This window comes from Mycothermus thermophilus, assembly GCF_041956435.1.
Source record: "Mycothermus thermophilus strain CBS 625.91 unplaced genomic scaffold VTJ04scaffold_7, whole genome shotgun sequence".
Classification (NCBI taxonomy): domain Eukaryota; kingdom Fungi; phylum Ascomycota; class Sordariomycetes; order Sordariales; family Chaetomiaceae; genus Mycothermus; species Mycothermus thermophilus.
In genome coordinates, this window is record NW_027191433.1 from 2,046,563 (window position 1) to 2,074,337 (window position 27,775).

Genomic DNA, 27,775 nt, shown 5'->3' on the forward strand with positions numbered 1-27,775 from the left:
GAAATCGCGTGAAGTTGCAGTCAAACGCCCTGCCGGAGGTTGAGGTCTCGAAGTATCCCGGCATCCACTCAGACCATCCCGGGGATCAGGGCCCAAAGATAGTTCTAATCTAGTCTTGGGATGAGCCGGCATTGCCACGGTGCGGAACCCAGTTTTACCCTAGAGAATAGACGGTGTCCGACGGCTGAGGGGGGTCTGGGCGTGTGGCGATGCAAGTGATGTTCACTCCAGGTCGTAAGGCTGAGAGTGTGCCCGATGAAATAAAAGGTCGATGAGAACGCTCCCGGCTGTTTGGGTATCCTCACCTTCTCTCCATCGACCTTCTCACGTTTCTACTCTCACCTGGTGATTGTTGCCCGAAGCGGTGATCACGGACCTGCAATTGCCAACCATCTCTCCTACGTTATCCTTTCTATCATAGCATCACCGCAATGGGTGTCGCCCAGGACAGTCGGGGCAACCTTCGGGTTCCTGGCCGGGAGCACATTCCCGTCTACCCCAGCAACTGGATCATCATCAGGATCGTCCAGGGTGTGCTGGCGGTGGTAATTTTGGGTCTGGCGGCAAATGGTATGTGCTTCTTGCTTCTGTTTGCCTGAGTGTCTCGATGTTAATGTGTTTGGCATGGCGACAGGTCTTTCGATGCTCAACGATAATAAAGCCGCTGTGACCTCCTATACCGGCGGCATAGATCTTAGTGACCTCCTGGGGGATTACGGATATAGGAAGCGGTCCGACCTTGTCGCTAGGGCCACCGTCGGCAAGGTCAAGGTTCTGACAACTGATTCCGCCAACCTTCTGCTCGCCACGGTAAGTCTCCTTGAAGACAGGCATAGTGTATTCAAAAGCGCTAACGTGCTTTACCAGTCCATCCTGACGTTCCTGTGGAGCATCTATAACGGCGTCTGGGAGTTTGTCTTGCCAGTCATTTACAACTATTGGGGCATCCTCTTTTTCGAGATCCTCTTTGTTATTCTCTGGCTGGCCAGCTTCGCCTTGACCTTCGACGAGCTCTCCGACACGCTGAAGCACAACGCCCTGGGCAAGATGCAGAATGGCAAGGAGAAGAACGCGACGGCCGGCATGGTGGCAGCCGCCGTCTTTGGCCTTGTCGAGTTGTAAGTGACGCTGTCCTCCGTCCTCATCGTCGGCATCTGTATACTGACCCATCTCTCGTAGCCTCCTGTTTTGCGCTACGCTTGCCGTGCACTCTATCCGCCTCCACCATCACCGCCAGGCCGGCCTGCACTGCGTGCCTCTGTCGATGGTCCGCTCGGCCCCCGGCCCCGGCCCCGTTCCGGCTCCCGTCCCTCAGACGTACCCCGTTTATGCCCAGCCCCAGCCTCAGCAGCAGCAGCAGCCTCAGACCGTCTATGTTCCGGTGCCCACTCCCTCTCCAGCTCCGGTCCAGCAGCAGATGCCTTATCAGCCTCCTCAACAAGGCTTCTACTCCCCTAGCCCGCCGCCTCAGCACTAAACCCGTCTCAGGGAGCTGATTCCGGATACTTTGATCTGGACTCTCGAGTCTCGAGGCTAGGGTCGGAGCTAGTGCAACCGCAGTCGTGATCACACGGTCTGTAGTCGCGAGTTCTCGAGCAGTTGCTCTAGCGGGATGTTAGACGTGGCTAGTTTGTCGAGTTTGGCATAACGCATACGCATTGCGCCGGGAAGCGCATCTATCAGTTTGTTGAGACACTGTTTTCTGCTACGATGTCATGGCCAACGGATGGATGATTTGGGATGATGGAATGGGATACCCTTTTAATGGAACCTTTTTTTGTAGTTTGCTTTTCTAGATTGCGTCCATGCATATTATGGGTATGATGGCGGATTTCGGGACATCTTGCGTGGCTATCGTCCCAGGTGGACTTGTTCAGCTCGAGAGTGGTTGAGGTAGCAGCGCGAGAAGAATAAAAGCCAAGACTCGGAGCCGCTTATCGCCGGCTTCTCTGACACATGTGCCAAGTCCACACTCCTTTACTCCATCACAAACCATAAATCCAAACGGGATACTCTACACCGTATCGGCCTCAAATACTTGTAACCAAAAACCAGAAAATGGACTCCATACTTCCACAGGCATCTCCCGCCAAAATCCAACCGCGCATCATCATCCATGGCGGCGCCGGCAACATCAGCCGCGCGACGCTCACTCCCGAGCGGCGGGCCGAGTTTCGAGCCTCACTCCTAGACATTGTGAGCCAGAGTTGAGCACTCGCCGCTACCAAACCGCAGAGAAACTGACATGCGACAGATCACCAAATCCCACACCTACATGACCACTCCTCTTTCCTCCCAGTCCCAATCCCATACCCCCTCTTCCCCCTACACCCCTCCCTCTCCCATGCAGTCCTCCTCCTCACCCATGTCTCATCTCCCCAACGCCCTCCAAGTCGCCAGCTACGCAATCCGCCTCCTCGAAGATGACCCTCTATTCAACGCCGGCCGCGGCGCCGTCTTCACGCGCGACGGCATCATCGAGCTCGAGGCGTCCGTCATGGTGTCTCGCGCCGACGGCCGCACGCCCTGGCCGAAGCGTGCGGTGGGCGTGTCCGGGTTGAGGAGGGTCAAGAACCCAATTTTACTGGCCAAGGAGATTTTAGAAAGGGGGGCGGACGACCTCGCGCCCCCTCGGGGGAAGTCAATGGGCAAGGAGGGTGTGGTTCATGAGAGGGAGGAAGGAGATCGGCTCAACGTCCCCTCGGCGCAGGGACACACACACCTCCACGGCCGGGCGGCGGAGCAGTTGGCCGAAGACTACGGGCTGGAGCTGGTCGATCCGAGCTATTTCTACACCGAGCGGCGATGGCGGGATCATCTGCGGGGTTTGGAACGGGAGCGGCAAGCACTTTGCTCATCCAGCGATCTTGAAAAGTCAAGTCACATCCAAGGGACTGCAAGCTGGCACCCGGACGAGTACCTCCCCCAAGGCACCGTCGGGGCAGTTGCGCTGGACAGCACGGGCGTGATTTGCGTCGCGACCAGCACCGGTGGGTTGACCAACAAGGTGACAGGCCGGATCGGCGACACGCCCACGGTCGGAGCCGGGTTCTGGGCGGAGGAATGGGTTGAGCAGCACCGTCCCCACTTAACAACGCCCAGACCAACAACTCCTGCTGTCATCCTCTCCGACGCCCTAAAGGGTCTCTTAGCAGACTGCCTCCCCATTCCGCATTCCTATCTCCCCTTCCCTCAACAAACCGGCCATCAACCCCTGACCACCACCCGCGCCATCGCCGTCAGCGGCACCGGCAACGGCGACTCCTTCCTGCGGACCGGTGCGGCGCGAACCGTCGGCGCAATCGCCCGATTCGCGGGGGATTCGGGTGCCGTAGCCGTGGCTAAGGTGACTGGTCCTGGTGGAGAGCTGCAGCGGAGCGCAGGCGATCGGTGGGGCAAGACGGGCGAAGGAGAGGGCGGGATGGTGGGTATCGAAGTGGTCGTGACGCGAGACGACGAAGGGAACTTCATGGATGCCAGGTCCGAGTTGTTGCAGGAGTATAATTGTGGCGGTATGTTTCGGGCGTGGGTGGATGAGAAAGGGGTCGCGGTCGCCAGGGTGTTTCGGGATGAGTAGAACAAGAAGCCGGTCTGTTTGGGATAGAAGGTAGACGAGTCGAATCACTTAACCGTAGACACGTTTTATGACGGCGCAGGCTCAGATGAGTGCAAAGATCTTGGATTATATCGCAGATCCTGTGTGCCCCGCTGGGAGACCCTCTCCCCCGAATGACACCCCGTGACCGAACCGGTTCTATGTACAGAGAACGCCGCCCCGAATATGCTCCCGTCATAAATGCGTACAGAAGAAATACACGTCCGGGCCTGGGCCTCGGAGCAGATAACTAAGTAGAGAGAAGAGAGGAGTGTGCCGCAAGCCCATCTTCGGGCACCATCATCATCCAAATGTCGTCGTCGTTTATGCAAGCATCTTTTCGCCTGACGGAGGTGGTTGCGGGGCCTCGAGCTTCGTCGCCCCCGCGAACATCTTCTGGAACCCGATACCGACACCCTCAATGACGGCTAGTAGGATGGCGCAGCTAATGGCGCCGTTCCTTGCCGCCTTGTAACCGCCGCGGATGGCTAACGCGCCGCCGGTGAAGAAGCCAGCAATCTGGAATATGTCAGTTCAAGTCCTGACGGTTGGGAAAGGGCGAAGAGTGAGACGCACAATCGCGTTGTATGGATCCTCCTTTTTCCTGATGCCCTTGACGGCGCAGTCGAACGTGCTGAAGAGACCACCCCAGACACCGAAATTGCCGCCCAGCACAGGAGCACGCATCTTGATCGCGGTGATGGCGCCCAGTCGCCTCTCGCCATATGGGCTGTTCCGGAAACCCTTGACGCCGTGCCAGATGGTACCACCGACGGCCTGTGAGGGCAGTTGTTAGCGGATGCATGGAAGAGGCAAGAGAACCGAGTTTTGGCGCAGGACGCCGGAGGTCGCGGTCGAGAGTTGGATAGGAATCGGAGTGGGACATACGCCCATGCAGAAGGCACCGCCAAAGTCATTAAGAATGACCCAAGGGCAGGGATCGCGGGTGTGATCCATTTTGGTGGTTATGTGGTGGGATGTTGGGATCCGTTAGAGGGGTCGAGGCGAGGAGAAGAGGAACCGGCCGGCGAGGTACTCGGGGAGGACGTCGAGAGTAGAACCGTTACTGAATTACCGGAGTTGGAAACGCAACGGCCCGGGCAAGTCGGTATCGTGGGGATCGGAGTCGGTGGTCGGAGGCCGGGGAATCGGGGAGGGGATGGTCTTGTCGATAGGATGGTGATGGCATCGGCAAAAAGTCCGCCTCCCAAAGAAAATTGTTCGACGGCAAAGGACAGGGATTGGAGTGCACGGGCCATCCGCCTCAGCCTGCCAGGTGCGGATCCACAAGGCCGTTCGGGAATGTGGGGCGGAAATGTGGACCGATCCTCGGAGGGGACCTGAATGTGAACACTTCGTTGCCAGCTTCCATGCAAGGTTCGAGAAGACATCGTCAACATCACCTCGCATGCCACTCGGGTCTCTCTATGTCCTGGCCACGGAAGATTGTTTCTACGAGGGAAATAATTTTGGATAAATATTGCCAACTTGAAGCTGGAGATGAATATCACCATGATTTCCACCTCAGCCAAATTTATCTCTGGCCCGGATCATTTCCTTCCTCACTTCCCTATCGCGGGTGTGGAGCTGTTCGCAAGTCCGGTGGATACAACGGAAGTGTCCATGGGCCAGAGTTGTCATTGCCCGCCCTGGTTCCAGGTTGTGCTGCTCGTCTCCTCTTGCTGCCAGACGGCGCAGCTCTCTGTCACTTCGAGAGGTGTCCCGACAACAAGGGCCAAACGGACTCCCTTGGGTCATCCTCCACCCAACAATGCGGTGTGTATTAGCAGTCCATACTCCGTAGCCGTAGATCTCACGCATCCCCGCAAAATAATCCCCGGAAGGATCAGTTACTCGGAGGTTTGTCCCACGTCTCCATCCCATGACCAGCAGGCGAACAGGGGCTTTGTCTGTCCAGCATGGGATGAGGTGCTTCGTGGCGCCTGTGCTGTCGCCGGTCCGGAGGGCGCCGCTGCCAATGAGGGATTGAGCGATTTCACCAGCAGCCGCAGCCCTCTTACACACAAGAGGGTCAACCTTCCTTCGCTACTATGCTGTCTCATATTCCGTCCAACTCTCAATTCCGTCTTTCGTCTGCCGGTAACCGTGGGAGCGGTGTGAAATGCCTCGGTCGTTCTTTTTCCGACCCGTTCGATCTGGGTATTGAGAAGGTTTCCCCAATGGCGCAGCGAACCCCTGAACTCACGTCATGGCCCGTCTCCGGCGATATCTCGTCCGCGATGGAAGATTCCGGCCCTCCTAGCGCGTCGAAGCTACAAGACGGCACTGATCCCAATCCTCGACCTTCTGTTCCACCGAACTTTGTCTGATGTCTCCCCGTCCGCCGCAGCTTGGTGCAAGGTACGAAAGAAAACATGGCCGTGGACATTCCCGTCCTCCGCCCTTACTTCGATCCGTGGAATCGCGACCAAGATGACGACGACACCGAAGACAGCAGCAACAACAGTTCCGTGAGCGGGGACAACGGTCGTTGTCAAGGATGCAAGAAGATCTCGGAGGCCCGCGCTAGGGCGGCAGCTCAGGCTCAAAAACAGCCGCCACGAACCAACGGTTCTCGGGGTGAGTGTGTCCCTTTTTATGTTTTTCCCATCACATGTAATCCCCCTCCCCCATTTCCTCGGAACAACCCCCACGCCACACGCGCGACGTGCCGTTCCGACCAGGCGGAACCCGGAACTGCATCGCATCCCCCTGTCTCGCTGCCGAGATCTTTACGTCAAATGTTACCCGTGACGAACGCCAGCAATTGAATTGGTCGATGGGAGACAGCGTGCCCCGTGGGGTGGAATGGAGTTGGCGGAAGAATGCCGTGTCTGGTGGAGTGTTTGCCTCAGCAAACGCTGGCCCTGAGCTTCCAGGCTCTTTCACTTGGCAGGTCCCGGTTGAGCGGCTCGGCCCTGAAAAGTTCCACCAAGCCACTGAAGCCTCCACTGAGGGGCATCTGCTTTCGCCTCCTGGGGCTTCTTCAACGCGGGGCACAGCAGGTTCTCCAGCTCCGATCCGGCATTCCAGTGTTGGCGCGGACCCCTTGCCGGATCAGCGTGCGGACAAGCCAATTCCAGGTTGTCATCTGATTCCTCCATTGGGAAATCCGTGACTTGGATGACGGCACGCCGTGACATCTGATTCCTCCCTGTTTTTCCCCGTTTACCATTCGAAATCCAGGTCGCACTACAAACTTGCCATCAAAATCGCCAATTGCCAATTCGCACATTCGTTCTCAAATCCAAACTTTGCGCTGACTGATTCCGGCCGCAGTCGAACCGCCTTCCAAGATGACGGGGCTTCCGCCTCGCGAGTTCGACGATGAGTGCCCTGACACCGCTCCTGACCAGCTTCAAGAGCTCCGCCATGATGGTTCGGTTCTAGCCATCGCCGTCTCCGATCGCTACATCTTCGCCGGCACCAGCAAGGGTGAGATCGTCATCTGGTCTCTCGGTACCTACCAACACGTCAAGACCATCCAAGCCCACAAGCGCAGCGTCCTCTGCCTGCTTCTGTCCGACGACGGCCGTTACCTCTTCTCGAGTGCATGCGAGCCCATCCTCGGCGTCTGGTGCCCGCGTACTTTCACCCGTTTGTACGAGATCTATAGCACCTACGATGTCGGAGACGTCTTCAGCGTCGCCTATTCCCTTCAGAAGGAGACCCTCTACCTCGGGACCCAAACCCAGGACATACAATGGATCAGTCTGAAGGATCCCACCCGTCGGGTTCCACACGACTCGCCCAATCACCCAGACAGGCGTCATCACCGCTTCTTTGACTCTGCCGCCGTTGGGGGTACCTCGACTCCGCGCCGCGTTGAAGAGCACCACCTCCTCATTCCCAAGGCCGAGTCCGTGCTCGAGATCGACCCGGGAGCTGTCAGGCAATACGCCCACTTCGGCTGGGTGTTTTGCATGCATATTGCGAAGGGGCCAACTGTGCTTGGCGATCCGGACGAAGAAGTGTTGGTGTCGGGCGGAGGAGATGGCACAATTAAGCTGTGGAGACTTTGTGACGAGGGTCCGGATCATGATGACGGCGTTCTAGGGGATATTGAGGAGATGATGACCCTGGGAGAGGACGACGGCGAGTCTGTCATGTCCATGGCTATCGACGGCTCATTCTTGTACGCCGGCAAACTGCGAGGCATCATCGAACTGTGGGACCTCGACACCAAGCAGAAGCTCCGCGTCATCAAGGCACATGACGGCAACGTCAACACGTTGAATATGAGCTTTGGTCTGCTTTGGAGTGGCGGCACCGGTGGATCCGCATCAGTAAGTCGTCCATGAAGTTTTCGTTCTGCTCTCACTTGCCTAATCGTCGCAGAAACATAGCACGGTTCATTACGGCCGGGACAAGCACGGCTTGATCCAAAATGTCAGCCAAAAGTACCAGTGCCTGAGCCGCTGGAAGGCCCATGAGGTTAAGATCCTCTCGTCCGCCGCGACTGCGTACAACAACGATCAGCTGTTCTTCACTGGAGCGAACGACAACACGGTCCGCGTGTGGCGCGTTAATGGGATGCCTACACAAGCCGAACAGGAGGTCGCTGGGTCTGAGAACATGATGATCAAGTCACTCCGTGAATTTGTTTCCTACAAGACCATCTCGTCGCGACCCGAGTTCACCGAGGACTGCCGGAAGGGTGCCACGTACCTCGGTTCTCTCTTCAAGCGCCTGGGCGCCCAGGTCGAGATGCTCAGCAGCGGTCTTCACAACCCCATCGTGTACGCCAAATTTAATGGCAAGCTCGAGCCGGTGCAGCAGCGCAAGCGTGTCTTATTCTATGGCCACTATGATGTGGTTCCCGCCGACATGAAAGGCGACAACTGGCAGACGGACCCATTCAAACTCGAAGGTCGCGACGGTTACCTTTACGGCCGTGGTGTCAGCGACAACAAGGGGCCTATCATTGCGGCCCTGTATGCCGTGTCCGACCTCTTGCAAGCCAAGGTTCTTGACTCGGATATCGTTTTCTTGATCGAGGGCGAGGAAGAGTCGGGATCACGCGGGTTCCAGGAAACCATTCGCGCCCACAAAGACCTCATCGGCCACATCGATTACGTCCTCCTGGCCAACAGTTACTGGCTCGATGACGAGGTTCCCTGCCTCACGTACGGTCTTCGTGGTGTGCTCCACGCCACTGTGTGCATCGACTCCAAACTTCCAGATTTGCATTCGGGTGTCGACGGCAGCAACATGCTCTCAGAGCCCTTGACGGATCTGACGCTCCTCCTCGGCAAACTGAAAGACGCCAAGAATCATGTCAAGATTCCCGGTTTCTACGATGGCATCCTCCCGCTCACCCCCGAGGAAGAGCAGCGCTACGACGACATCGCGAACATTTTGATCCGCCGCAATCCGGCAAATGGTCCGATCGAAGCCCTCAAGCGCAGTCTTATGGCCCGCTGGCGCGAGCCCAACCTGACAATCCACCGCTACAACGTCTCAGGGCCTGACGGCAGCCTCATCAGCAGTCACGCCACGGCTAACCTCAGTATCCGTCTCGTACCCGGCCAGGAAGTGGAGAAGATCATCGAGTCTCTCAAGACCTTCTTGCGCGATGAGTATGCCGCTTTTGGCAGCGATAACACTCTGACCGTGCGCATCGACAACAAGGCTGAGCCCTGGCTTGGTGTACCGGGAAATTACATCTTCCGGACGCTTGAAGAGGCTGTCATGCGGGCATGGGCACCCGGGACAAGTGATAGCACTGATGGGGAGGCCATGAACGGGAATGGAGGTGAAAACGGCACCGCGGAGACTGCCGTCGACGGGGAGGGGAAGCCGAAGATCCGCAAGCCGCTATACATCCGTGAGGGTGGTTCTATTCCGCCGATCCGTTTCCTGGAGAAGGAGTTCAACGCTCCGGCGGCCCACCTGCCGTGCGGGCAAGCGAGCGACGCGGCGCATCTGGACAATGAGCGGTTGAGGGTGTTGAACTTGATGAAGAGTAGGGAGATATTCAGGACGGTGTTTAGGAAGTTGTGATTTGCATCTCTTGCTCTTTACTGGGTGCTGGTGTTCTTCGCTGTCTGAGTTTGGTTAGAATATGTGTCCTTCATAGACATATTAGAGTGAGAATAGATGTGCATGATACCCGCGGTATTGGTCGTGGTTGAAGTATGGGTTATGCATCAACTGTGTTAAGCATCCTCTATCAGCTCTTGGAAAGGCCAATATTCAGTCAAATAAATAACTCTTAGATCCCAAGCCAACCTCTAACTCCAAGCAACCCATTAGACACCATACCAAGTCCACAAACACCGGAGTATAACAAGATTACCTATCCGACCATTACTCCATTTCCACACCTGGTTTCACCCACTCCACAGAGGCATAAGTCACCCCTTGAAACGAGGAACAGACCTCAATCCCGCACTGCTAGGTCCCACAGGACCAAGCGGAATAGCCTGGAACCCCGTCGTCACTCCCGACGCCATCTGTTGACTATTATTATCCTCCCTCGGCGGCGGCCCGCGGTGCCCCACGGCAGGGACCTTCCCCAGCGCCGCGCGCGCAGCCAACTCCTCCGCCTCTCTCTGGGCTGCCAACCTCCGCCTCCGCTCGGCCTCTTCGCCGCTCACCTGATCCTCGCCCTGCATGTTCTCCGCCGCCGCCTTCCTCGCCGCGTCTTCCTGCGCGGTAAACATCACGTAATGCTGCGGATTCGCCGGCATGCCGAGCGTCGGGGCGTTGATGCCCAGCTTCCGTACCGCGGCGACGAGCGCGCACATAAACTTCATGGCGCGGGCGGCGCGCACGGGCTCGTTGGAGAAGTTTGTGCGGTGGGCGAGCACCCAGCGCAGCTCGAGCTTGTTGAGCTCCGGGCCGACGCCGACGAGGTTGAGACCCAGGTTGGGCAGGTAGTCGCGCTTGTTGTCCGGGTGTTTGAGGAAGGTTTCGAGCTCGGATTTGAGGGCTTGTAAGTCCTTGAAGGGGGTGTTGACGTCGACGTGGGTGGTGATGGCTTGGCGGTTGGCTCCCGAGCGCGAGACGTTTTCGATGCGGCATTGTTGCAGCCATTGGTTGCCGGCCTGCAGCTCGGTCCAGGTGTCGATGCGCTTGAAGACGGTGTAGAGCAGCGAGGTGCGGACGACGGTGAGGGAGATGGATTGGTTCTGTTGGCCGGACCAGAGCTCGATGCGGTCGCCGATATCGTAGGGGTGGTCGAAGAGGATGAAGATGCAGCCGGCCAGGAAGTGGTTGACGCTGTGTCCGATGGCGAAGGCGAAGCCGAAGGTGAGGAACTTGACGGTTTCTTGGATCTCTTTGAGGGTTGGCACCCAGAAGACGGTGATGAAGTAGGCCATGACGCAGGCGAGGAAAGCGAGGACTACCCAGTCGAAAGTGTTGATGCAGTGGTCGGCCGCGTGCATAGAGCGGTAGATGTTGTTGCGGACGCGCCCGGCTTCGGCGACGGTCCATTCCATTTCGGACAGGCGGATGTCGCCGAGCTCGCCCTCGTCGAGGATCTTGAAGTAGTTCTCGGCTTCCTCCTTGCGGAAGGGGCCCAGGACCTCGGCGATGTCTTGGGCAGTCAGCGCGTCGCGACCCACGGGGACGAGGGACATCCAGATGCGGCGGGCTAGCGCGTGGGCGGACTTCGGGTTGGCAATGGCGCGCTCAACAACGGCGTAACTTGATGCCGGACGCAGCCAGTGAGATTTGGGGTCGCCGTCGAGGAAGTTGCCGAAGAAGGATGTCATGCCGTAGGTGTCGATGCCCAGGCGAGCCAGGTAGCGGGTAGCACGGACGCGATATTCTCCGTGTTCAGCACCCGTGGCATTGCCAATGATGGTGTCGATGTCGTGGAATTCGGGAGTTCCAACTGGGTAGAGATAAGTCGAGGCATCGTAGAGGGCGATCAGCGCATTGTGCATGTTCTTGGACTTCTCGATGCGGCCCATGTCAGAGCGAGAGTGGAAGTGGACGGTGATGTAAAGCATCACGATCTTCTCGAGGAAGTAGAAATATGCCCAGAGCGTGCCTTGCTGGAGCACGTCATCAATGACATCTATCCATTCCATGTCGTCCTCATCGACATCAAAGGCGATCGCCAGGTCCTCGCGGTTGAAGTAGATGAGCTAGATGGGTTAGTCAGGAGTTCAGGGGGAGGAAGGCTTGAACATACGCCAGCGAAGCCGATATAAGAGGCAGTGACGAGGCCTGTAATGCAAATAGGTCGTCGAAGGGTGCGCATAATGCGCCAGTAACGGGCATGAGCTGGGTTAACATAGCTATCCTCCAGTTAGCGAGTCCAATGATAGAGACCGTAATAATATCACATACCGAGCCACGAATCGGAAGATGTACGGCAGTACGGTTCCGATCGCATAACATAACGCCAATCCAAGCCATGAGATGAGCAACCATCCAAAGATGTAATAGATCAAAAACCTCCTCTGCTGGGCAAAGAAAGCCTCAATATCCTCCTCCTTTTCGATCTTGACGGCAGGCTCATTGCCAATGATGCCAATTGGGATAAACAATATCCCAGTGACCACGCCGAAGATGACAACGAACTTGAAGGGGCCGTAGAGGACATTGAGCCAGTACCGGCTGTACTTGCCCTCAGCCGTGCGGTAGTTTGGCCGCGGCTCCACGACGTGGTCCGGATCCATGCTGGTGGCAGAAGAGGACTGGCTTTGCTTCGGGGCGTGATGGAGTAGAGGATCGTGTCCGTACCCGCCTTGTGTCGAGAAGTCCATCTCAATGCCGGGTCTGGGGAGTAGATTGCCTGTGTCGACGGTCGACTAGCTTGGTGATCGTCAGTAATAGGGGATGAAGAGACTCGACCTCAGGGAGGTTTCAGGGCTTAAGAACGACATGACATGCGCCGCAGTGCTTAACTCATAGCCCAACTCTCCTCCTCTCTTCATCCTGGCCTCCCAACGACCCCCTGCTGAAAGCCAAAATATGATGATGCCATGTCTGCGGGCTGAGTATGCAGTCCCGTGTGAGGCAGCAAGATAAACAACCCGCCACAGCCATGCCTCTGTCCGACCCGTGGTTGGCTTTCAAGTGGCTGAAAGAAACGTGACTGGTCTGAGCTGCGAGGTGACGGCGGTGCTGAAAGTCCCTGGCCCGTCAGCACTAAGCAGCTGCTGCGTTATCGGAAGAAGCACGCTACACCTATGTGTGAAGACCCGACAGGCCCTCCGATGTTTTGGCGGGCCATTTCCGGCAAGCAACCACAACAGCATGCAGCCGCCGGCGATGTGTCGTCCAAAGTCCTCAACCAGAATTCCTCTGCCTGCTTGGCACCGTCAGCACGCAGCAGCCGGGGACCCAAAGCGCCGGTAATCGGCCAGCCACGACACGGTGAGCTACATCGCCGACGGACTTTTTCAGAGCTTCATTTTGAACTAAATTTAAGTTTTCCATACGATACCTTGTATCTTGCCGTCCAATCGCCAATCTCGCATGGCCTGGGCCATGGTGGTGTTGGTCCGGGTGCTGAGTGAGATCTAGCTTGGCAGACAGGGAGGTTGACTTCAGCTCTGTCAAGGGCTATGAAGTCTCTGGAACGACCGGGACCGAATCTAAAGTGAACAAAAAGACCATAATTTGGGTCGGAGGATTAGAGGGTCCCCAATCAACCAGGTCTCAAGGACCATGGAAGTCCGATCCCTGATGGAAGGCTCTCGGGTATCACTGCTGCCGGTTGGCCATCGACATCTCTCATCTTGCATTGGTCCGAACACAGCATGCGATGAAGGTCACTGAAACCTAACATCCGGTATGATTTAAATGGTTTCTGGCATACATTACCTCAGAGCCAGAGTTGCGTGTGGATCGGTTACGTGTGTGGTGAGACCAGAGCTGTTGAAGCTGAGCAGAAGAGGACAGAAGTTGCATTAGAGTCTCATTAGATGGTTTGACAGTTGTGATGTTGCCCATGGCCTGAAGCACATCTCCTTTTCACCGCCAATTGGTCAACCATTCACTGAAGACAGTGGACGCGGATCTAATACCGAACCTAGTCATTGAGAGCGAGTGCTGTGGAATGCCTCGTCATTGCGAGAAGCTGAGAAAGCCGTGAGGCTGGCAGTTGCGTTGTAACAGAGATAAGCCTCATGCTGTCATGTCGCTCGGATGCGTTGCGCCTTCGACTCAGTATGCTGAACAAGGAAGCCCAAAACCACAGAACAGAGCAAGTGGATGATCCCCCACGTTGTGAGATGGCGATCATCGGTGGCAGGGTCAAGATCTCTGCTCAGCTCAGTTTGTCTCGGCGGCTGGTGGTAGTATCGAAAGTCCCTGTAACTCTGCTCACCGGGAGGAATCAGCTCAGCCTTTCTCTCAGCCAACCTGCCGCACTCAAGGCTGATAATTGACCGTGGCGGTCCCCAAAAGAAACGGCTCGCCCTGAAGATGGGGCAAGTCCGAGGGGGGATGGAAGCTGAACACCTGTTATGTGGACGGCCGGAGTCTCGTGAGTGATGCGGGATGCACGGAGGCTCTGTGCCAACCGCATGCAAGTGCGCCGCGGGATTGGGCGTCTTCCGAGGCAGGCATATGGATATGGTAGAGCAGTTGCTTCATAGTCCATGAGACTCACCATCAACATACGGGAAAGAACGAGGCGAGGGAGATCTCATGAGGACCCGCTGTTAGTGCAGGCCAGATTTTTGGTAAGTATGTAAAATCGATCCTCTCTACTACCGCTCTTAACAGACGGTACATGATGAAGCGGTTAAAGCCCGCGTTCTTGCCCCGACTTCGTAGATTCGACCGACTTGACATGAGACACTTTCCAGGATCAATCTCGTCTTGCCAGCCCATCAAGAATCCCAGAAATCACCCTACCTCATTCCACCCCATTTTGCCTCTCGTCTTCTTCCCAGTTTCTATGCCACCAAGCTTGTTGCAGTCACTTACGCGGAGCGTCAAAGTGATCAGGGTTGCAAAGGAGGCACGCTCATCACAACACGGTGCAACGTCCGGAATTGACGTCTTTGTTGATTGTAGGCAATTCTTGCATGAAACAGTTCTGCAGTCAATGTGCGATCCTGGTAAGGCATGAATGAATGTTCAAAGAGACGCCTTTCAAGCCGTCCTGGGTCGAAGCTCAGCCCGTGGCTTGGTCCGAGTGGCCCCGCTCCGGAAGTCTTGGCACGTGGCTAAGCCCCGACGGATCGGCGTTTGGAGAGCGGGGCCGGCCCCGGCCCCGGCGCAGTCGGATCGGAGAGCCAAGAACAACTGAAACTGGCGATGCGACAATCCCCCAAGAGATAAGGCTCGGTGAGGCTAAACGTCAACAGCACAGAGAGAAATGTTTCTCGCGAGCGAAACACAGCCCTGTCTCGACCAACAAGGCGAGGGGCCGCCGGGCGTGTTGCTACCTGATTCAGCCCCCGCGCTGGGCATTGAAAAATCCCGCTGCCATACTGTCGATCGCGATGTGTAAGGAAGGAGATCGGCAAAAAGGTTGGGAGATAATTTTAGATCATGGAATTCTTATGGCTCCCTGAGATAGCGATTTCGACCCGTCAATGGATTATGTCTGGACGCCATAGAGCTCCTTTTGCTGAGAATGGCAAGTCTTTGAATGCTGACGATGCCCATCAAGCACCCAGTTAGCGGCCATGATCAGTCGAATCAGTGGCGTTGAAGAGAGGGCGTTGAGGCGTGATTTGACATTCCGGAGAGGACTTTCCCGGCCGCAAAACTTGAGATAAAGTTGAGATAGAGTTTTGGGTTTCTTGTGCGTAACTGCTGAATGTAAACAATACCTTACAGTTCAGATGAAAGCCGAGGCTGTCTGCCCTGCTCTTTGGGCGCTGGGATCCTTGAGTCTTGGTGTCTCCGGAGACCCGTGCTCTTGGCTTCTGATTGGCCCGGTCGGGTCAACGGCCGGGGACAAGGGGAGCGCAACGTTCCCCCAGGCCCTCGGCTGTTCTTGCCATGCCCTGCACCCTGGTCGTGGGGTGAAACGGTCCAAGTGGAGCACATGGGGCTGAGACTAGTGTACGTACACGCTTGTTGAATTGTTCTTGTTTCAGATGCCACTCCCACCTTCCGTTCAGCAACGGCAGCGATTTTGTTTCACAGCCCCTCGACAGCGCGCGGCCAAACACATCACAAGAAAAGCTTGTTTTTTACCTCGACCAGGGTCAGACCTGAGGCATGGGCCGCCTGCCAACATCCAAACTGGCAGCTACCGTGGGATCTGGCAGGCAATGTTGGCCAGAACCCCAAGTCGGTGGAGGCAGACTGCTTCATCAGTCAGACCTCGGGCGTTTGAGGTGGGCGTCTGTGGGATGAATCCACCCAGCTGCGGATCGGGTCTTCCATTGCACCAGTGGACGGTCTCATCTCTCGAACAACCGAGGATAAGCAAAGATAAGGGCAACGACACACCAGCTCAGAGTCATTTGTTTTGCGTCTCGATGTGGATTGAGGCACACATCCCGATTTCCTGCTGATGTGTGTGCTTGGTTCTTTGGGGGTGTTTGAGCCGCATCGCTTGGCGCGCAGCGCTAACCCGGGGATTACCGGTCTCCAACCGGGCTGCCAAGCCCCGGCCAAGACACACCTGCGGCGGCCCCGTGTCGCACCTTGCACAGAACTCCATCCTGCCCCGATCGCTAGTGAAATCGAGAACATGAGAACAGACATGGTAAAGTTGAGTCGAAACGATATTTGTCAAATAGTACAGTGCAACAGCTGGTCTTATCTACTAGGCCGAGAATGGCATATTTTTCGGTTACCGGGCTGGAGGCGACATGAGCTAGCCACCTCGCCGTGGATGAACCCTGGTTCGAGGGGTTGGGCCCCGAGATAGGGTGTCATTCTCTCACTTCGCCGCCTCCAAGCGCCGACAGGGGCTTCCAAACACGGGGTGGTATCGAGGGGTTCGTCTTCGCCGTCGATCTTCACCATGGCCGCCTACAAAGATCATCCCTCTCCCGCCGGCTGTTGGGTAATCTAAACCACCAGTCATACGATTCTTCCATCTTTCCTTTCTCTTGGCCCTTTTGTCCGACGGTCTGGGACCATCGCTTTCCTTTCGGTTATCTCTTTGTTAGTTTGCCCCGGCAGGTCCCGTATATTATTTTTCTTTGATACCCTACTCCCCTAGCCGTCTCCTCTCTGTTCTCGTTCTATTCCGTCAAGATGGGTCTCACACTCCGCTCCCTTCTCCTCGCCGCGTCCGCGACGCGTGCCCTTGCCTCGTGCGCACACGGGACCTTCCTCCGGCCACGCGCCGAGGGTGAGGTTCCGGTTGGGAATTTTGGCTACACCGGCGCCATCGTACGTATCCCCTCCACCAACCTCCAGACCCACGAGCATCCCCACTAACGAGCAACCAGGGTCCCCTTAACTGGGCAGCACTTGACATGCCGGCCAACGCCGCCTGTGCCACGGGCACCCGCCAGTCCCCCATCGACATGGTCGATGGCGTCTTCGAGCTGGTCGATGGGTCCTCGATCGAGCTGAGCATCAACGACTTCCCCGAGGGTGCCGAGTTCGAGAACCTGGGCACCACCGTTGAGGTCGTCGCCGAGAACGCCGGCACCCTCCGGTCTCAGGGCAAGGAGTTTGAGCTGCAGCAGTTCCACTTCCACCTGCCCAGCGAGCACCTCGACAACGGAACCAGCCAGGCCATGGAGATGCACATGGTCTTCCAGTCCGCCCAGCAGGAGATTGCCGTCATCGGCGTCTACATCAACGTCGTCGACCAACCCGCCAGCGCCACCCGTCGGTCGCGCATCATGGGCCGCCAGGCTGCTGTCGCCCCTAGCGCAGCCAGCACCCTGCTCGAGACCGTCTTCGCCTCGGTCGGCGACATCGCCACCCCCGGCACCAAGACCAAGACCCAGCCGCTCGTCATGTCCGAGGTCGTCGACGCCATCAAGGGCGCCCAGCTCCAGACCTACTCGGGCTCGCTCACCACCCCTCCCTGCAGCGAGGGTGTCTTCTGGCACGTGTCGACCGCCCGCCTCGGCATCACCACCTCCACCTTCCTCAAGGCTCGTGATGTCATTGGCTTCAACTCTCGCTTCCCGCAAAACACCCCCGGCCAGCCCAACCTGCTGATGATTTCGGCTCTTGGATCTGCCGCGGCGGCCGTGCTGGCTCAGGCTCAGCCGGCGGCGTAAAGGAAAGGAAAGGGATGTTTTATGAATAGAATGAGAGAGATGGGAATTTCGTTGGAGTTCCGGACGGGGTAGGGTTTTGTACATTTTTTGGATATCATCATGCATGAAAAAAATTAAATGATATCTAATAAAGGGGACGTTTGTCCCCGTATCCTGTGAGAACTTGTGGACATACATCTGAGGCTGTGCCTTGGTGTACAAGCATCTGTGTGACATGTCGTTGGGTACTGAGTGCATTGGTTGAAGTTGAAATGAATTCTTATGTGATAGAGCTCTGGCTCAATGATGGGCATGCGCACCGCACTGGTTTGATGAATGGATGTAACACCTTGAATAGGCATATTTTCAGAGTCAATGGCTGGCATGGCACCCGACATTGAGATATCTTTACCTGGGAAAAGGGATCGATGATGTCGCTGAGGTTATTCAATGTCCTTATCGGGTTGTATCGTCGGTTGGGTTGGAAATGTTTAGGTTTGTTTTCTCTATCTCTCTTTCTTTCCTTTTTACCCTCAGTAAAGTGAATGAGGTCAAAGTTTGTTCAACCTTTCCCTTCCAATACTTAAGTTCAGGGGATCTTAGCTGAGGAATCTTATTTCTTCCTATAACTCACGTCCTCGATCTTACTCCCGAGCAATTCACTTTCATCTACAAGCAACTTTGACAGTGATCGACCGGTGAGTACCCTTTTTAACACCCTGTCCTGAAACTCTCATATTATTGTTCCTACTGGATGGCTTCGACGCCCCTGTTCCCCCTTTCACCAACCGCTGATTCTCTTCGTTTCTACGGGCACCTTGATCGGTTGGAAAACCGTCGCTGGTATTGAGGAGGGTCTTCAACAACTTCACTCGCACGTTCCTTTCTTTCCAAAGTCCACTGTTGAACCAGTGTTATTAACTCGAAAGCATAGTTAGCTTTAAGCGAAAGTTTCCCGATCTCTTTTCGACTTAACAACGCGTTTAGATCATCAAAATGTCCGACATTCGCAAGGCTGAGGCCAAGGACGCTCCCGAGTTTGAGGCCAAAGTTGAAGCCATGATCGAGGCCAAGGATGCTCCCAAGGTTAAGGACGAGGTTGAGGCCAAGAATGAGAAGCCCTGGAACGTCAACGGCAAGATGCTCCCAGTCGTTCCGTTCACCGGCAAGACGTACTTCTTTCCGTCCCACTTCCCTGGCGTCGAGCATTTCACCGCTTACTGCATGAATGCGGTGGTGAAGTTCGGCGTTTCCGATGAGCTGAAGGAGCTCCTGGATGATTGCGACGTGCGAATTCCATTTCAGCACCACAAGTTGGGGTTGTTTTCATTCATTAACACAACTACTTGGGCAAACTCGAGCGTTTGATCATCCTTGAGCCCGAGTTTGCGGAGGCTTTCTCGATGGAGCATCAAAACCAACGGGATGGTGAGTTGATCGTCCATATTCATGTATCATACCATCGTACTATGCTGGCATGGACCTTAGCCACCGTGATTCAGGCTCTCAGTACCGACAAGGGCAGCTGCCCCCACTGTGCCTGTGACAAGGACTAAAACGCCTGCTTGATGCCGTTACCCGAACACATCTTGGGTTGCCCGACGCCGAACGAGCGGGAGACTGCTGTCGTGATGGCCGTCGGCGAGTTGGCTCACAGGTGTGGCGCAGACTAAACATGGCGTGAAGGAAATGATGGTGGTAGCAAGGGTGTCTCTAGGACGGTTGAGGGCGCAGGTTTGTTATCGTCAGGCTTGCCACTGAGGAGACGGAAGGGGGGTTATCAAGTCTGATAGCGTGGAAATGAAGATTTCGTCAATGGGGCAAACATTATGCAACTATGTGTGAGTGAGACGTGATGATGACCGGTCGGCAAAGACATTTTCCCAGGATGCGGTGTGCATAATTGTCCCACTACTTTCCACCGAACGCTTGCCTGCAACCTAGAAAGCATCGTCAAACGAACAACGTCATGTATATACCTCCCCGTGGACTTGATGGGAGCGTTGTCCCGCCTTCGTTTTCATCCAAGGGTGATGAAGAGATTCATTCTTGCACCTTATCCCTGCTAGTAATACCAAGTGGATCAAGCACCTCGTATGAGAGGGCTACTTCAGATGAGGTACCTGTGTTTGCGCTCAGATGAGAGGGGTTTATATATGAGACATCCTTTTTGTACCCCAGCCACAGGCGTTTTGCACCCTAATCCCATATATAACCCTAACCACTGTATCCCAGGCTGTGACTGCGTCTGCCATCCCACCCTTTCATGTAAGTCCAATGCTTTAATTTCTGTTATGCCCCACAAATTCGTATCCAGTTTGTAACGGCAAAGATTCCTGCACTGCGCTGTGTCAGGTGTGATGTGGTTGTGGCAGCCGAGGTGGTTGAGTACCTACAAAGAGGATGTCTCTTATATATACCCATGGCCAGGGCGACAGAGACCTTATATCGAGGCCATATCGATAGCCATCGCCGCGCACGTCCATTGCGACTGGACCAATTTAACCCCCGAAAACGCTCCCTGGGCTCACCGAACCAGTTGTGCTGGTCTGAGCCAACAGTTCTACCAATGCCTCCAGACCAATCCTTTTGGCAGCGCCTGCGCGATCTGTGTCTATCGAGGGGTGGGCGGTATTACTCGTACATCACGGCTGCCCCGGCTTGGGCACTCCAGTTTCCCCTTTCAACGGACAGTTTCGACCATGGTAAACTTCCATTATGAGAATAATGAGTGTTGCCTCGCATGTGATTAACCCTGTATTAGTTGATGCCTTTTGTACATCCAGCCACTGAGTCTCACTCCGTTCGTAGCCTGGCTCGGAATAAGGATGTTTATGAGCGTCAGATCAAGGTGCTCAAGCCCATCTTCGGCAATCTCAATCCCAAAGAGCTCAACTTGGACATATTCATGGCACGTGAGCTGGAGGTACGTCTGGCTGGCGACCCTTTAGTACGGCTCCCTCGAAAAGGAGAACACCGGCAGTACGTCGGTTTGGGGCAATGTCGTCGGGGGCAAGGAACAGGGGAACTCAGGAGTAGTCCGCTTGCACATGGGGAAATGAATCAACGCTAAGCTCGGTGGCAACTAGGGAGGATAGTGAATTCCAGGTTTTCTAGACAACAGGTCTTACCCGAGTTCATGCAACAAGCTTATAGGAGAGGCAATTCCCATATTCATAACAGGGAGTGACTCGTCCAGGCAATGGCCCTTTTCATTCCTCCAACACGTCAAGATCTTACAGATTAGTAGATTGTCGGTAGCTACATGAAGCCTAATATTGATAAACATGCAGCAATGCAGCATTCCCGAGAAAACCGTGTTGGACATCCGGACACGGAACATATGTAAAATAGGGGAACTATCTCGTAATTATCCAGACATTGCACCGAGAGGAAAGATCGATATCACATCCTACCACAGCAAAGAACTATGTTAATTCACGGTCCAACATTTAAACCCACACAGGAATAGAGAACAGCCTGAAAACATCCAAAACCCCCCTTCCTCTTTTCCCCGCCCCCCCCCCCCCCCCCCTCCTCCCTCTCCAAAAATCTTGCTGATTGCCTCATTTGGAGCCAAAATATGATGTGTAGATCCAATCGAGACCAAGCATCCGTCTCAGTCCACGTATGTAATATCTAGAGTTTTCATTTGTCAGCCACGGCTCTCGTCCAGCCAAGTCCGCAGTTGTCGGATGTAACCTGCAACACCCCATCCTCATGGCACAGAAAAGTCAAGCCTGGATGTGTTCAAGGACTCGGGACAGAGCCACTTACTCAAAACTTCCCAACCGTCATAATACTCAGACCCATCCGACCTCTTTGTTGTCGTCGTTGTTGTCGGCGGCGCAAACGTGATCAGACACCTTCCAATTTGCGGGATGGCCGGCCAATGATATGAAACATGCGTGCCGGCTTGAAGGCAGTAGCCGTTATACTTCGGCATCCGGAACAAATCGTCTTGACCAAATGTGTTGAGGGCGCAAAGGATGGCATCATGGCCCGGGCGTGGCTTGTATTTCTTGTTGTTAAATTCGCGGCCAGTTACCCCCCACCACTGACTCGACTGTGCACTGTTGTCAATGATAGACCAGGTGTAATTGCGCCGGAACATCCAGGAAACGTATTCGTCTGTCCTGCCCACCATACCCTCTGGCGGAGGCATGCGGTTGGGGTAAGTGACGGGGCGGTTTTCGTTGTCGCCTAATCGAGTTTGTGAAGTCCACGCTGGAAGACGTCAGCTTCCGGGATTAGGATTGTTTATTGAAGGGTTTCCTCAGGGCACAAAAAAAGGTCAATGCGCCAGGAGCCTTTCACGAGATACCAGGAAATTGGATGTCTGTGGAACGAGGGCAGGGTACATACGCCGAGGTGTCTTCCATTCTACCCAGTTGTCCTTTTTTTTGTCGTTAGGGATTGTCGGATCTAACTTGCCCCAGTTGCTCACAAGATTTGAGACAAGCTCTGCGTGGACAGAGGAGCAAGGGTATAAAACGGTTAGCATGTTCATGGAAGGATAAAAGCCAGGCAGGTGTTTTCGTCCAACTCACTCTGGCAATTCCCACCAAAGCCCGAGTTCATGTAGCTGGGAACGCAAGTCGCGGTTCGATCTGCTTTATCAAGAAAGTCGCCTCCCTCTTCAGTTGAGGCCCATGGCGCTTCGTCACAGGACATTGGCGATTTGATGCCGAGACCGGTGGCCTTCTCGAACTGCTCAGAGGCGCCCTTGCAGAACCCAGATTTGCATTGGACTTTCCGTCGCTCCTCTACGAGGTGCTTTGCGCCAGAGTAGGTTAATGTTGTCGGTCTATTGCGCATTCGCTTCCACCCATCGCACATCCCAACTATAGGGTGAAGATTTCCGGTAACGAGGGATCTGATTACTGTTGTCCCAAAACGGTCGCAATTGACTGTTGATACCATTGTAACAACCTTAGTACCGAAGCTGTGAAATGAGAATGCAGAAGAGAAACATACATCGAAGTTCGGGGAGCCTGACAGGCGCAGATCCTCCCGGAGGACATTGTATGTTCTGACTGAACACGGGTTGATTTGGAGCTGGGAGAAGGTGTGATTAGAACAAAGCATTGGACAGCTGTTCTACCTGGGATTTGCGGTCGATGATCACTTACTCAGAGCTCCTTGATTTCCATTTCCGTTATCACCTGCCCTGGGCAACAACATGCTGCGGTTGACCGCATACTCCAACCCAGCATCGAGAGAACGCTTCGTCAGCGGTATCGAACCGTTGATAGGTCCGTAAACATTTATCCTTTGGTCCTGGGGCCAGGCCTTGCGAGGACCGAGAGCCCAGTCAATGAGACCCAGGATCTTGGCGGTAGCCGTGTAGCCGATGTTGTAGAAGAAGTACACGCCATACGAGTAGCGGAAGGAGTTTGTGCCAGTATTGACGTCGCTGGACGCCTGGAAGGAGAGATCGCCCGTAAGGTAGCCGCTCAGCTGGGCATCCATGATGGTGGTCTTGAGAAGGCTACCACCCCCTATTTTGATGCCGATATTGGCTTGGGGCTGCACAATAACATCCAGCTGCGCATCCAGCCTGACGCCAGCCTCAAATGTGGGAGTGATGAACTCGGGGTCAGGAGCATGAAGGCTCCTGTCGAGGCCCAGCAGCTTCTCGTACCGCTGGCTGGCCTCGTCGTTCTGCGGCCAGTACACCTGTGCATAGCCGAACCAAAGATTCGCGCCGGCCCTCGCCTCGCCGTGGAGCGTGATCTTGCCTCGGATTTCACCAAAAACATCCATAGTCGGGCCCACGGCAGCGATACCCTTGATGGCCAGGCCTGGATACGCCAGCGTGTCGACGAGCTTCTTTTTGCCCGAGGTCATCTGCATGACCGCGTTGCCCTCCATGCGAAGACCCACGTAGCCTTTCGGCGAAATGCTGAGATAGGCGTACACATCGGGTTTGCTCGGCGGAATAAAGCTACCCACGAAGTAGTAGGCGTAGGTGACGTCCATGCTGAGCTGGGCCTCCAGATCCATGCGCAAATTGGCCGAAAAGGTTTGCCCAGGGCAGCCATATTGAGCTCGGAAGAGGTTGATTGAATCTGCCCACCCCAGAGGAAGATGGCCCAATTCCGCCTTCTCAACTGTGGTCACCTTCTCGAGCCATTTGCCAAAGCTGCCGAACCATCGCTTCTGGTTTCTTGAGCTATTTTCGGTGCCCACCTCATCCATTACGGGGTCCATGGGCACCGAGATGTTGACCGCTCCAGAGCGCTTGCGGAGAGCTTTGTGCTTTTGAGCCGCCCGTTGGACGCGGCTGTGCCACTCATCAGTGGTGTGTCTCTTCAGGACATTTCCCTCTCCCCGCTTGGCCCGGTCTGGCTCGGCCTCCACAACCTCTTCCCAGTAGGTGAGCATGTTAGAGTAGTCGACGCGCATGAAGATGGGTTCGTCCTCCCGCTTGGGCGCGATAGCAGCGAAGTTGTAATCAATGACGACCTCGTAGACGGGGTTCTCATGCAATCCGTCAGCGGAACGGTGTTCGACATGGTGTCGCGGCAGTTTCATGCCGGAGCTGACTGGTTTCATCGAGACAACGCGCGCAAAGGGGCCTTCACCGACGTGATTCGGAAGCCGGATGATAGTGTCCTCGGCACCGTCGATCCAAATTTTGTCGCACTCTGGCGACCCAGCAGGGTAGTTGCAGTAGACATGTAAGACCTGAGTCGCGTTGTCAAACACGCTGTCCAGCACGCTTTGGTCGAGGGTTATGAGAGACCGCTTGGTTTTAGGAACCTCGCGCTTTTCGCTGACAAACGTGTACGTCGTCGAGAAGGAGTTGTCAAGCGAACCCTCAGGCCCATGAAGCGTGATGAAGCCGAAGGCGTCCTTGCCGTCTTCAGTCGGGTCGTCGAAATCGTCCCTAAAATTGTGGCGGTAATCATCGTTGTAATGCCACTGCAGGTCGTACTCATCGTGGTGACCGTAGTGCGTTGGGAACAGCTTTTCTGGTGCAACGGGAGCGTTTTTGTTGAATCGAGTGGGAGGGTCGCAGCACAGATGGTGAGAGAGTTCGACTCCGGGAGGGTACTTGACTCCTGCGCAGGACTGTCCTGATGCCAAGAAGGATGACCTGGGCGGATCCAGTGCGTCCGCGACCTTGATCTCGTTGCTCTTGCACGGGCGTGGTTGGCACGCAGAGTCCACGGACACGGGCACTGCAGGCGCAGGACTCTTTCGGCCTGGATCGTTGGACCAGCGACAGTTGGAGAACGCTGAGGTGTCCGGACAGCACAAGCCGCTCCCATATCTCTCGTGGTCGGAACTACCAAAGGTCCTGGAGCAGTAACCCGTTCCATCAGGCGTGTTCAGGCGGTAATGCAGGAACTTGTAGCTCTTAGAACAGGTCGGCATCCCACTTCGCAAGTCCTGACAGGAGGTCCAGTAGCAGTCGTGTAGGATTGCGGTCGAGTCGCAGCAGAGAGCACGGGTTCCCGTATAGCACATGGCCTCTCCCTTGGCATCTCGGGCTGTGTCGGTGGCCAATTTGAACTGCGTGCGACCACAAACCCCCGAACACCCCAACACGTTCCGCTCCGGAACTCCGACCCACTCGCAGTTCTTGGGCGCCGCATCCTTGGGACAACAGATGTGCTTGAACCAGCCCTTCTTGCATTTCTCGCCGCCTCCCATGCTATATCGTAGCTGGAACGGTGCGTGGGCTGTGGCAACTGACTGCGTTCCTCCAGGGCACACTTGGTCGATGCCTTGTTCCCTTGAAGATCCATCGGTGCAGCGAGTGGTGACAAAGCAGTTCTGGCCTGTGTAAGCGGCCAACTCCTTCGCCAGACGTTCTTTTTCTTCCTCGCTGTTCTCAGCTCCATCGAACTCCAGATGTGACACATCGCCCATCAAGGCATGATAGGCGTCAAAGTGACCGTTGTCCTGATTGAGGGCCCAAACCATCAGGCCGCTGAGACAGCGTTTGGAGAGGAAGACCTTTTTGTCGTGAAAGGATTGTGCGTCGTCATACGAGATCCATTGATTTCCATCAAAGACGGTGTACTTGACTGTGGTTTTGGGGTCGTAGTAGGTCTGTGCGTCCGAGCTGTCGTTGCGACCCCAAACTTCCTGATATGTGAGGACGCCTCGAGTCTTGGAACAAATGCCAGGGTTGCCGCCGGTGGTGAACTGGCATATGCCATTGGGTTGATGGCAGTTGGGATCAGCCATGGTGAAAGAGCGGCCGTAAAACCCAAACCCAAGGACGACATTCTCGGGCTTGATGTTGTTCCGCCAGAGCAGATCAAGGCCGAGGTCGATCTCGTCAAGGTCGGTATGACCTCGGAGATATGGGCCGGTCCATTTGTTGCCATAATCCCACATGCCATGGAGGTCATAGGACATGAGGTTGAACCAGGACACATGCTTTTGCAGTCCCTGCAGATCGAAGCCGCGCAGATACCAGTAGCTCGTTGGCAAGGTAAGGGTAATGGTCCACCCCGGGTCCTCCCTATCGAACGCACGGCGCATCTCGGCCACGAGAAGAACGAAGTTCTGGAAATCATCAGGGTGGCCAGCACGGTCGACTGCCACTGGATATTCCCAGTCTGTTCCCTCGCCAAAGAAGTCAGCAACTCCTGGACACAAAGAGCCCCCAGGGGAGTGTTGAATAGGATTACATACCCAGATCCACTCCGTTCAGCCCATACTTGATGAGGTATTGAACAACAGAGGTAATGAAGGTATGGCGATTGGTAAAGGTGCTTGCCACTGGTTGTCGGTCAGTCACACTTCAAAGACAAAACGTCTTTCAGGATTTATTACTCACTCTTTGACCAGTAGTCCGCGGTTTCGCCCTCGTTAAAGGTCCAGCCTCCGATCGCAATGCTGACATGAAGACCAGGATGGTCTAGGCGCAGTTTTGCCAATCGGTGTACGATATCGCCGCCGGCATCCACAAGCTTGAAATCCTCTCCGAAGTTGATGAAGGCAACATTGATGTCTGTGAGCCCAGTCACAAGGAGGTCTTCGGGCATAAACATATGGCAACCCCTCACACGCTCCATATAGTCAGGGAGCATGTAGTAGGCAACGCGGCGCTTGTATTTCAGTGCGTTGGTTTCGACTAGGCACTCAGCTGGCCGCCTATTTAGACGTCGTGTCAGAGAGGAGAGCATGCATCCACGGATGAGTGAGGGATACTCACGGAGCCGCACCGCAACCCTTTCCATCGGAATTCCGCTGACAGCCATCGCCGCAGAAGTCCTCCGTGATGCCACAGAAACCCCATTTGCTATCCTCTTAATTAGCGTCACCATGCTTCCGACTTGCTCACAAGATCCTCAGGGAAATCTCGTACCTGCAGCAGACGTTGAGCGGGCAGTCCTTGTTCCCGCGTTCGGCGTACTGGCCGCATTCAGCCTTGGAATCACAGTCGTGTTTACAGCCCTCGCCGCAGTGCTCCGGAGTGAAGCCACATTGGTTATTCTTGCTGCAGCATCCAATCTTGCATGGAATGGCATCGGAACAGAGTCCGCCTCCTCCAGGAAAAGATTGCTGAGCAAGGGCGGTAGTAAGTGACAGCAGAAAGACAATGAGGTAGAGCATTCGAGAGGGAGGCCTGAGCCACCTCCCAGGATCAGTCATCGTGAGGCAGGTTCTCCTCAAGGTCGCAGAGAGTATGATCAGGGACGTTCGAAGGACGGTGAGGCTGTTCGCATGGAAGAGAAGGAGCACAACCCACCGAGTACAGACTCAGAAGGGATTTCTCTGACATCTAGCAAGTTCTTCAACTCAAGACCACATGGACTAAAACACCCGATTTTCTCGGCTTGTTCTTGGGTCTCAGACGGTCAGTTGAGCATCATGCGTACTGGCCCGGCGCCGGAGTGGTCCCAAGAAATCTCCGTCCCTGGTTCCGGTGGTGATTCCGGTGGTGATTCCGACGGTTGCCTCATGGCGGCATACCGCCGAGCATTGTCCCGAGACTAGCGATGTGATATCGAGCATGATCGACATCTTGACGGTGAGTGTTGAGACCTCTTGCCCTGGTTGGTGGTATGTTCTACGAGGCGGAGGGCTAAAAAAAGAGCATATATTGCCCCTGCCT

At 55.3% G+C, this 27,775-nt stretch overlaps 8 protein-coding genes across 8 annotated transcripts; 5 read left to right on the forward strand and 3 right to left on the reverse strand.

Moving 5' to 3' along the window:
• Window positions 1-431: 431 nt before the first annotated feature.
• On the forward strand, window positions 432-1,477 carry VTJ04DRAFT_10300 (uncharacterized protein; the record flags this gene model as incomplete). The annotated part of the gene is made up of 4 exons (XM_069358025.1): window positions 432-570; window positions 635-810; window positions 868-1,118; window positions 1,180-1,477. 4 exons carry the CDS (start codon window positions 432-434, stop codon window positions 1,475-1,477), a joined length of 864 nt encoding a protein of 287 aa, XP_069215034.1.
• Window positions 1,478-2,058: 581 nt separating this feature from the next.
• VTJ04DRAFT_10301 (uncharacterized protein) lies at window positions 2,059-3,577 on the forward strand (the record flags this gene model as incomplete). The annotated part of the gene is made up of 2 exons (XM_069358026.1): window positions 2,059-2,196; window positions 2,255-3,577. 2 exons carry the CDS (start codon window positions 2,059-2,061, stop codon window positions 3,575-3,577), a joined length of 1,461 nt encoding a protein of 486 aa, XP_069215035.1.
• Window positions 3,578-3,919: 342 nt separating this feature from the next.
• On the reverse strand, window positions 3,920-4,552 carry VTJ04DRAFT_10302 (uncharacterized protein; the record flags this gene model as incomplete). The annotated part of the gene is made up of 3 exons (XM_069358027.1): window positions 3,920-4,114; window positions 4,172-4,372; window positions 4,484-4,552. 3 exons carry the CDS (start codon window positions 4,550-4,552, stop codon window positions 3,920-3,922), a joined length of 465 nt encoding a protein of 154 aa, XP_069215036.1.
• Window positions 4,553-5,970: 1,418 nt separating this feature from the next.
• On the forward strand, window positions 5,971-9,598 carry VTJ04DRAFT_10303 (uncharacterized protein; the record flags this gene model as incomplete). The annotated part of the gene is made up of 3 exons (XM_069358028.1): window positions 5,971-6,175; window positions 6,875-7,881; window positions 7,934-9,598. The coding sequence occupies 3 exons, from the start codon at window positions 5,971-5,973 to the stop codon at window positions 9,596-9,598; spliced, it is 2,877 nt and encodes a 958-aa protein (XP_069215037.1).
• Window positions 9,599-9,951: 353 nt separating this feature from the next.
• VTJ04DRAFT_10304 (uncharacterized protein) lies at window positions 9,952-13,047 on the reverse strand (the record flags this gene model as incomplete). Its single annotated transcript, XM_069358029.1, has 4 exons — window positions 9,952-11,694; window positions 11,742-11,847; window positions 11,900-12,363; window positions 12,997-13,047. 4 exons carry the CDS (start codon window positions 13,045-13,047, stop codon window positions 9,952-9,954), a joined length of 2,364 nt encoding a protein of 787 aa, XP_069215038.1.
• Window positions 13,048-16,729: 3,682 nt separating this feature from the next.
• On the forward strand, window positions 16,730-17,715 carry VTJ04DRAFT_10305 (uncharacterized protein; the record flags this gene model as incomplete). The annotated part of the gene is made up of 2 exons (XM_069358030.1): window positions 16,730-16,867; window positions 16,927-17,715. The coding sequence occupies 2 exons, from the start codon at window positions 16,730-16,732 to the stop codon at window positions 17,713-17,715; spliced, it is 927 nt and encodes a 308-aa protein (XP_069215039.1).
• A 975-nt stretch (window positions 17,716-18,690) lies between these two features.
• VTJ04DRAFT_10306 (uncharacterized protein) lies at window positions 18,691-19,250 on the forward strand (the record flags this gene model as incomplete). The annotated part of the gene is made up of 3 exons (XM_069358031.1): window positions 18,691-18,981; window positions 19,056-19,122; window positions 19,183-19,250. 3 exons carry the CDS (start codon window positions 18,691-18,693, stop codon window positions 19,248-19,250), a joined length of 426 nt encoding a protein of 141 aa, XP_069215040.1.
• Window positions 19,251-21,349: 2,099 nt separating this feature from the next.
• Window positions 21,350-27,273, reverse strand: VTJ04DRAFT_10307 (uncharacterized protein; the record flags this gene model as incomplete). The annotated part of the gene is made up of 10 exons (XM_069358032.1): window positions 21,350-21,396; window positions 21,472-21,921; window positions 22,060-22,158; window positions 22,245-22,538; window positions 22,672-22,752; window positions 22,827-26,273; window positions 26,350-26,436; window positions 26,495-26,811; window positions 26,873-26,959; window positions 27,026-27,273. 10 exons carry the CDS (start codon window positions 27,271-27,273, stop codon window positions 21,350-21,352), a joined length of 5,157 nt encoding a protein of 1,718 aa, XP_069215041.1.
• Window positions 27,274-27,775: the final 502 nt, after the last annotated feature.